The 10,309-nt window shown below is 32.4% G+C and overlaps 3 protein-coding genes across 4 annotated transcripts in view; 1 reads left to right on the forward strand and 2 right to left on the reverse strand.

Moving 5' to 3' along the window:
* The window catches only part of LOC107471590 (ribulose-1,5 bisphosphate carboxylase/oxygenase large subunit N-methyltransferase, chloroplastic), a 75,754-nt gene that overhangs the window by 60,963 nt on the left and 4,482 nt on the right, over positions 1–10,309 (reverse strand). The window lies entirely within an intron of this gene.
* Positions 3,450–4,561, forward strand: LOC107471572 (mavicyanin). Its single transcript, XM_016091061.2, has 2 exons — positions 3,450–3,688; positions 4,032–4,561. The coding sequence occupies exons 1-2, from the start codon at positions 3,523–3,525 to the stop codon at positions 4,394–4,396; spliced, it is 531 nt and encodes a 176-aa protein (XP_015946547.1). The 5' UTR covers positions 3,450–3,522; the 3' UTR covers positions 4,397–4,561.
* LOC107471571 (chloride channel protein CLC-b) lies at positions 5,193–9,883 on the reverse strand. The gene is made up of 6 exons (XM_016091060.3): positions 9,562–9,883; positions 9,258–9,458; positions 8,732–8,909; positions 7,635–8,167; positions 5,762–6,914; positions 5,193–5,533 (listed from the first exon to the last, which is right to left on the reverse strand). The coding sequence occupies exons 1-6, from the start codon at positions 9,762–9,764 to the stop codon at positions 5,435–5,437; spliced, it is 2,367 nt and encodes a 788-aa protein (XP_015946546.1). The 5' UTR covers positions 9,765–9,883; the 3' UTR covers positions 5,193–5,434.

Genomic DNA, 10,309 nt, shown 5'->3' on the forward strand with positions numbered 1-10,309 from the left:
TTCATTGTAAAATCAATTTTATTTGTAACTAAGAAAAAGAATGTGTTTGGCAGGGAACTTTGGTAGCTCTAGTATCATTCTCTGAGAGGGATCCTGTGGTCATGGAGCGGATCAAATCAGCAGCATTGTTAAGCCCCATTGCCTATTTGAATCACATGACCACTCAACTTGTAAATGTTGCTGCTAGGGCTTTTATTGGCGAGGTAAATAATAAATAATAATCTAACTATTTTACAAAAATAATAATCTAACTAATTTTTATGTTTTCCAACAGATGACTGCCGTGTCTGGTCGTCCAGAATTTGATCCCAACGGGTACCAACATGAAACTTGGAATATAATTAATCGTTTAAAAATTTATTAGCATTTGACACACAAATTAATGAATTCTCAACAATGTTTTTTGCTAGAATAACTGTTCTTAACAATGTCAAGTCTCTCTGCATTACCCATCAGATCAACTGCAATAAATTCTAATAATTTTTTAGTATTTTTGTTATTCATAATTTTTTTATGTTTTATTATTAAAAAGAACAATTTTTGACTTTTAATTAAAAATATTCTTTACTATATAATATGATCCTTAATTTTATGGATTATTGTGGACATATTATCACATAATTTAAACTAAACTCTTTTAAAAAAAATTCAGGTGAAAATTGCTGCATGAATTCTTCAGTTGTTGATCGATTCTTGGACCATATTCAGCCAACAGCCACAAAGAATTTAATACACTTGTCTCAGAGTAAGATTTTACCAGCATAAAGTATACTTAAGGATCCTTATTGTTTCAGTTTTGTTTTTATTCTTTCAAAAGTATTTTAGATTTGTCCACCAATGTCTTAAAGTTGTTTTGATTATATCCCTAGATTTTTATGCCAAGTTACATATCATATAAATAAGTATGGAAAATTGGCTTTTAATTAATTAATATTAATTAAATTTTATTATAAATTATTTTTAAGCATTATGTTTTTGGAAAATTTAATATTTAAAATTTAAAATTTAACTAAAAAATACTTTAAAAAATTAACTGATATTGGTCGACAAAATAAAGTTATTTTAAAACTTTTCGATATTTTCATATGTTAGTGATAATTTGATACTGTTATTTTAGAAATTTCGTCATAAGTAGCATTAACTAATATCATAATTAAACCATATTTAAAACTTTAGAAACAAAATTAAAACAAATAAAATTATTAAAAACATATAACTATATTATAATTAGGTAATGTAAAAGAGACAAAAAAATCAATCGGTCCAAACAATATAAATTTATTTTATTTAATATTTATTTATTGTAGAATATATTAAATAAAGTCAAAAAATAATAAATTTTGACGATTTTCTATTAATATTTTTTTGTTACCAAATATTTTCCTCGCAATTAAACCTTGTGTGGATAATTTGGTGCAGGTGTTAGATTTGGCACTCTTTCAAAATTCAACTATGAATTGCCAGAGCTTAACCTTAAGAATTATGGAAGTTTGTTCCCTCCACGCTATGACCTTACCAAAATACCCGTTGACCTCCCAATCTTCATGAGCTACGGCGGCACCGACGCGCTCTCCGACGTCGTCGACGTGCAGAAATTACTGGACACCATGAGTAACCATGATGCAGACAAGTTGAGTGTTCAATACATCAAGAACTATGCTCATGCTGATTTTGTTATGGGCTACAATGCCAAGGAGATAGTCTATGATCATGTTATTGCATTCTTCAATAAGTATCAATAGTATGATAATTTTTTGTACCAATTTATGTTTTGTTTGTTGAGCAATCTCTGATGTTTTGTATGTAAATATTCTTTTATTGATTTCATCTTTTATATAAATATTCTTTAATATATACATTATGAATTTTTGTTGTCACAAATTTTCATTCACTTATCATATTGAAAAAGCAATTAGTTTGAAGTTGAACTAATTAATCCTAAAATAAACTACCATATTGTAAATAATTGGCTGATTTTGTTTGAGAAAAATTAATTCTTTGATTGAATTCAGGATTGGAAATTGTATCAATGACTAAGGGAAGATTTTGGGAAAAAAATATAATTAATTACAAATTAAAAACTGAATTTTTAGAATTCTTTTACCCCATTAATGTATACTCTTTATTTTAACTTCTGTATTTTGCATATCACAAATATTATTTCTTTTTTTTTATTATTACTATATATAAACAACTTTAATATGCTCTTTAAAATGAAATATAAAATTTTAAGTATATATAATATAATTTGACGATAATACCAAGGCACTCTACTATACAGATTGAGTGATATAGAGAGAGAAAATAAATTACTTTTATAGTTATTTTTTATTATTTTATTGCTATTCAAGGTGTGGGTCCTACCTTTTTCAATCTCTCTTTCATCCCATAAAAAAAAAGATCTGTAAACTTACATCTTTACCATATAATTCACCTTAATTTTAACATCTATAATTACACACTTATTACATCTGATATTACTTAATTGTTCAAACAGTAATTAATGAATGCAAAATTAGATAATTTTGGACTAACTTTTATTGTCTTCTAGAATCTAGATATTTGTAATGATTTTAATAGTTAATTCTTTAAATTTAATAAGAATAAGTTAAAATTTTATTTGATGTAAATTAGTATAAGCAACAATCATTGAAAGTATCTTAGAAAACGAACATTTCCATTTATTTATTATCTGTCATTAATATTAAAATTTGTAACCATCCCACTATCTTTTCCTAAAAGATTTGATCCATAATAACTTGGTTTCAACTCCAAAACAACCTTCACCCACCACAGAATGCTTTGCGGCCAATCAAATACTGAAAACAGAGGATACTTCACAACATTGCATCATTCTTATTTTGGCCTCTAATCAAAAGAGATACCCAAAGTTAGGTTGACTCAATCATATTTAACCCTTTTCTTTTTTTTTATATATATTTACCAACAAAACACAAATAATGCTAATAACTCTGTAGTCAAGTGGCAAAATCAACTGAAATATAGATGCTTATATAGCTAAAAATTTCGGATTTGAGTCTAAGAACCAAAAAAAAAAAAAGGCGCCATTTACCTAATAGTCTTTTATACTGTTAGGTTATATTAAGAAGAGCCTAAGTTTGATATACTCATAATGTAAAATATTTTGTACAGTTATTCAATCAATTTATTTTCTGGGATAATTATTCACGAGCTTAACATAAAAAGTAATTATTTTTGCCGACGTAATATTACATAATTAGATATACATGTAAAACTGTTTTACACTAACAGTGCATTAAAATTAAATTCTATTAAAAAAAAAGTTGGGATATCCTATATATTCATCTAAGATACTAACAAAATGGTATTATTTCCAACATATATTCATATGATAGCATTATGGAAATGATTAATAACCTACAAATATGTAGAATTATTATCTCTATATCATTTTGCCTATAAATATGAATGAAAGAAACAAAGCTCAAACAGAACCGAGGTAGAGAAACCAAAGAAGTAGGGTAAGCAAAGAGAAGAAAAATGGTGGGGCATAAGAACACAATTTTCATAGTACTGGTTGCTACCTTGATGGCAAAGGAGGCATTGGCTGCTCAACATGTTGTTGGTGGAAGCCAAGGCTGGGATCAATCCACAGACTTTAATTCTTGGATTTCAGGCCAAACATTTCAGGTTGGAGATCAACTCGGTATGTGTTTTTGTTCTCTACATTTTCTTAAGGCATATCTTCTAGAATATAAATAGCGAGTCAAGTCTCAAAAAGTAGTTTATGAGAGTCTCTGAGATTTTAATTGCATCAATTGCGTTTTTGAAATTGACAAAAATACATTATATTTAGTATTTAACAGCGTAATGAGTCACTTAATGAAAAAGAACTGAAAAACCAAGTACGAGAGACGTAATTGGTCTAATTGAAATCTCAAACAATTTGATTACGAGTATCTTTTATATCTAGAAGACAGATTCAAAATCTTTTAGCATATTTAAAAATTGATGATTGTGATTAATGATTATCCTCATTTTTTTTCCAGTTTTCAAGTACTCTTCATTGCACAGTGTGGTTGAGCTAGGAAGTGAGAGTGCCTATAAGAATTGTGATCTTAGCAGTGCAGTGAAGACAATGAACAGTGGCAATGATGTGGTTAAATTGAACAAACCAGGCACAAGGTACTTCACTTGTGGTACCTTAGGCCACTGTGGCCAAGGCATGAAGGTCAAGATTACAATTGGGAATGGAGCTTCTTCCCCTTCATCCTCACCATCTTCGTCATCATCGTCATCTTCATCTTCTTCTTCTCCTGCTGCTATTTCTGCTGCTTTGACATCTCAGGGCTTTGCCTCTTTTGCAGTACTCATTGTTGCATTTTCAGTGTCCACCATGCTTTCCTTGTTTTAAATGAAGTATGGATTATGAACTATAAGCTATGTCTATATGTGTATGTATATTGTTAACCATAACTTTCTTTATGCTTTGCTACTTTGAGCTTTTTCATTTTATGTATTTTCCTTGGAATATTAGAATTCCCTTTGATAGAAATATATTTTATAATTGATTATGGTATATTTTACTATGCAAGAATGAAGTATAAAATTACAAAAGATTTTGTGTGGAAATAAAAAACATTGTTACACTTTATGGTGCCACACACACAGAGAACTTAAAAGGGGTTAGCTTATTTTAAATCAAATTGAATAAAGAAGTGGACATTTATAAATACAAAAAATTAGTTATCAAGCAATCATATAAAAAATGTGTTTGGTATTTATAAAAGAATCTAATTATATTACTATAAGAAAATTAATTATTCTGTCATAACATATTTGATTAATTTAAAACATTTAGTTATTTTAAATAAGCTTTATCTAAAATGATTGGGCATAAAGCATCTTAGATAACATTTTAAGTTTGTCATCAAATCTCAGGACTCAACTCTAAAAAATATGCAAAATACCGTTGTATAAATAATTAAATATACAAATATAAAACTCTTTATAATTATAATCTTCTAATTTTTTTGTTATCAAACTCAGAATTGACAACTAACAACTATGAATCAAAATCCCAATTTCTTGCTAAAGTCTAACAACAAACTCAAAACAATAATTGCATCAAGCAATACTTAATCAAGAATCTTTTTTTCCCTTCTTGTTTGTTTTCCATTGTAAGAGATGGGATTATTTAGGCATCACCATATTGATACAAATTATATATATGGAAAGAATAGCAAAAATTGAATATGGTTTTACATGCCTGTTGTAACTTACCCATCTTTGAATAACTGTAAAAAATCTCAAGTAATGATACAAAGGTATACAAACTCATAAAAATTAACAAAAAAATAACTTATTGTGTGATAGAAAAATGAGACTTGCCCCACAGAGAAGCTGCTTGGGATAATGGAATTTCAATGATTAAGGCAAATTAGAACTTGATTCAGTTCCTCTTTTTTGATTTTGCAAGATGAGGAAACACTGACAATATATTGTGTGCTAGTAGATCCTGCCTTGTCAATATTCCAATTACAGGAGATACCTGTGAGGAGACAATATTATATGATTAGTCATTCACATAACAATATTTAAACATGGTGGGAAACTCAGGTACAGTCAATTAACTGATAGCTGTTACATGATTTGATTGATTTGACTAAATTTCTATCTAATGACTCTCGGCTATCAACTTCACATAAAGTTGATCGACTGTACCTGAGTTTTCACCTTTAAACAAAGAGAGAAAAATCGAAGTTGAAGAATCACTTACCCCGGATGCTTGATACTTGGGTACAACAAGAAGATGTCGTAGTCCAACTTGCCTGAAGAGAACCATGGCTTTGGCAACTGACATACTCTCCAAAACCGTAAAAGGAGTTGTGTTAGTAAGAGGATGAAGATCAACATACATCTCCATTTCATCTCTTGTTATAGCCACCTCTTCAATCTTCCCTTCTCTCTCTGCAAGCTCAACCCATGTAAACTTCTCCCTCACCTCCCATTCCTCTCTCCTCCTTGCCTCCTTCAAGAACCACCTCTTCTTCAGCACTTGGATCAGATGTGCTCTCAGGATCATTCCATGCAGTTCTCTTGCTTCCGTTACAAGCCTCGTCGGCGGCACCACCCCATCATCCACCACAGGGAAACCGTTATGAGTTGTGTTCCTCAACGCTTCAACAATGTTGCAGACTTTCTCTACCCCTCGGAGAGTAACCACTGCTGGCTTCACATCAACAAGCTCTCCCACTGTTAGGTTCCTCATCCATGGCTCCGGGTTTGAATCCATGAAAGGGAGGCCTTTAAGGTGCAAAATGATCTCATAGATGCTTGGGTTGAAACTGTCCCCAACTGTTTTGGCTATCAAGAGAACAAACATGGTGATTGGGAGTAAAAGAAGGTTGTTGGTTAATTCGAGAAAGATGACACAGAGTGAGACAGTCATCCTCATGGAACCGGCCATAAGCGAGGCTGCGCCGAGAACGGCAAACAATCCATGATCAATGTTTGTGTGAGGCCCCATGAGCATGGCGAGAAGGCGGCCGTAGCCGGAGCCCATGAGAATTATGGGAAGGAAGAGGCCGGAGGGGACGGCTATGCCGAAGGTGACTAGTCCTAAGATGCAATAGAGTGCAAAGAAGATTAGGATAGAGGATGGCTGGAATTCATTAGGTGTGTTGGAAGAGAATATGTTTCGAACGGCGTCGTCGTTGGTGGTCAGGAGCAGAGTCGCAAGATCATTGTAGTGCCCGTCTGGGCAGTTGAATTGTTTGTAATTTCCAGACCTTCCGTTGGTGGGGCAAATGGATTTTGGAAGCGATGGATCACAAGGACTGCATTTGGCAAGGAATGGCAGACCATATTGGCATGCTGATGTGAACAATGCTACTGAAAGACTCAGTAGCAGCTTATAAATCTTCCCTTTCCTGCAAAATTGGAACTAGTTACTACTTAGTATTCACACTGATAGAGATATTGGCTCTTCCTATTAGTTTAAACTTTTGAGACAAGTAGTTTTATGTAGTATCAGAATTTTATATCCAAAAGGTCAAGAAGAGTTCACTCGAGTCCAAAAGTAAAACGAAAATAGCATAAGACAAATAAAAGAAAATAAAAAACAAGATTTATACAAAAATTAAGCAAACCCAAAAAGATTCTTACTCGAAGAAAAGTGTTAGAGATATAACCATTCATGTTGATGTTGTCTTCTCCTATCAACTTAAACTTTTGAGATAAGTATTTTCATGACACACACAACATACACTGTCAGAGATATTGACTCTTTTTATCGGTTTAAACTTTTGGAATGAATAATTTTATAACATGATATCAGAACTTTATGTACAAAAAGTCAAGAAGAGTTTGCCCAAAATTAAAAAAAAAATAGCATAAGACAAATTAAAAAAATATATATATATGCAAAAATCAAACAAATCCAAAAAAAATCTTACTTGAAGAAAAGTAATTTAAACTTTTGAGATGTGTACTTTCATGACACACAATATACATTGAGTTGAATGATACTAATTACTTGTTTAATAACTTTGAAAACACTAGTTTTGACACTTGGGGAATCACATTATAGATGGAGATTTCAATTTTATGTCGAGAGTGATTTCAGGTATGAAAGAGATATTGTTACTTACTGATTAATGAGATTGTAGAGCCTGAGGACCTTGTGGAGAACATGGTTATAAAGGCTTCCCAAAACGCCTCCAATGACTCCAATTAAGGCAACAGGGATAATATCCATAACATGGTAACTCACACTAACATTGCTCACATCAAACATTATAAGCCCTCCTTCACCAAAAAGACCACACTTCCCTTCATGGCACAGTTCAATGAAAGCTCTTAGAATAACCACCACCACAGCAGTGCTGAAGAAAGTTCTCCAAAGCAATGCACTTCTCCACCAAGTTGCCACCTCTTCAAGAGCAAACAGGACTCCGCCTACAGGAGCCCTGAAAGCCGCACAAACACCCGAAGATGCGCCGCAGGTAATCAGATCACGGCGGTCGCGGTCGTTGTTAAAGTATCGCAGCCACCGCCACTTGATCCGGTAGTTGTCAGGGCCTCCTTGGCCTAACAAGGAAGCAATGCAGCTTCCAATATGTACCAATGGCCCTTCTTTTCCTAAATCTAGCCCTGCAGCAACAGCTCCAATGCTTCCAATAATCTGCAAGAGACTAACAAAATTAGTCTTCAAATCAGTCATTATATATTTATATATCTTAGTTTAAATTTTACTGATTTATAGGTGTAAATTCTAACAAATATAAATGCAAATTGTATATTTTATGTGCACAAATCTTTGTACTGATTTCAGAAATTAGTGGCACCACAAACGGAAATGTTGTCCACGATATATAAATTAATAGAAAAATCCTTAGAGGTCAGTTGTGCTTATGAACAGAACAAAAAGGAGACCAATAGAAAGAAAAACTACTTACCCATTTTCATTTTTTCGATGCAGAAATGCTCAATAAAAAACAAGCTAAGAAAAAAACAAATAAAATAAAATTTGGACTGCATCAATAATTGACTCTCCCCTTTATTCATCCATCCATGACCATCATCCTTTATGAACCAATCTCATCATTATTCTCAAACCCCAAAAGCCTCCAAAACAGAGCTCAAAGGGAAAATAAATCTGCTTTGTTTGTTTTGAATCATTCTGAAGTGGAAGAATTTTGGCAGTAACCAACCACAATAAAGAATAAAAAAAATTAAATAAACTAACCTTGACAAACAATGTTGTGGCACCGTACATGTTGGGAGTATCAACACCATTAAGATAAGCTTTGATTTCTGGTATTCCAGGCCCAGCTGCTGTTGGTGCAAAACACACACAGAGAATTGCAGCAACGAACGTTAATAGGAAATTAACACCCGTGAAATATAGAAAACCTGCCATGTACCTGTCACCATAGATTCACAGTTACTACCTCCGATTCACTTTCGCTGTTACCGTACAAAAAATTAAAAACAATTTTTAATAGGTAAAAACTCAGCTGCACACTTTACTTCAGGTGAAATTGATAGGTGAAAGTCTTAAATAATTTGACAGATTTGATTAAATTATCATCTAACGAATCTCAATTATCAATTTCATTAACTGTATCTGAATTTTCACCTTCTGAATTTTCACCTTTCTGTTCGATCAGAACCTACTCACAGTTCTATGGATTAAAACTGTTCATCTTCTATAAAAAAGTTTGGTAATAATTTCTTTTTTATTTTAATTCTAAAAAAAAATATGATCTTGCCTTTCTTTGTGGATGTACTGAACGACGGCAAGAAGTTTGTATCCTGCAATGTTCTCAATGGCAAGATTGATGAGAGTGGCGATGACGCCGGTGAGAAGACCAACAAGAAACGCGAGCGACCATTTCAAGAATATGTACTGCAACACCTGAGCTCTTGACCTTGTTCTCCAATCTTGCTTGAACAGATCATTCTCATTGATCCTACACACATATCAGAATTAACTCAAAGTTGGTTGAAATGATGTGACAAAACTCTGTTCAAACTGGCAGAGTTGAATGGTAAAATAATGGTTAATTTTCTTACTCGTAGTCCAAGCTTTCTATGTAGGAAACTTTGGCGCCAACGAGAGCGAGTGGATTGGAAGAGAGAGTTCTGTTTCTCTTGAGAAGTGGCTCGTGTAATGGATTGGGAGTGTTATTGGTATTGGAGTTGCTTTCTGGATCTCTTTCTTCAACGCCTTGAACTTCTTCTTCCATGTTCATGCTGCAATTGCTTTCATCTCCCATGAATATTGAGAAATCTGTGAAGTTCGGGATTGATCTAATGAAAAAGGTTGTAGAATGGAAAACGCAAATGAAATGAAATGATTGATGTGAACTGGAGACTCTTTGGGCGGGGTGGAGTCTATATGACTACATCTCCATTTGTATTTTTGTCTTATTATTTTTTTATCTGGTAGCGTTTGTTTTGAGATACTTGAAATTCAATGTCATGTTTGTTGACGTAGAAATATAGTATTTTCAAAAAATACAGACATAGAAGATTAAAATTTTTGAAGATAGAGACTCACATTTTATTAATATTTTATATCTAAAATATCTAATTTCAATTAATTGATTCTAACTCTATTTTTTCTGCAAATTACATTGGAGTTTTATTTTTATTTGAGTCTCTCTCTTTTACTTTACACTAAACACAATACTATGATTTATTTTCATCTCTGTCTCTCAATTTCAATTTCTCAGTCTCTATCTCTCTTTCAAACGCTATAAATCTCAGAGGATTCGGAATAGAGACTGAGAGAATAAGACTGAATTAAGTCTATATATTA

Source organism: Arachis duranensis, chromosome 10, assembly GCF_000817695.3.
Source record: "Arachis duranensis cultivar V14167 chromosome 10, aradu.V14167.gnm2.J7QH, whole genome shotgun sequence".
Taxonomy (NCBI): Eukaryota; Viridiplantae; Streptophyta; class Magnoliopsida; order Fabales; family Fabaceae; genus Arachis; species Arachis duranensis.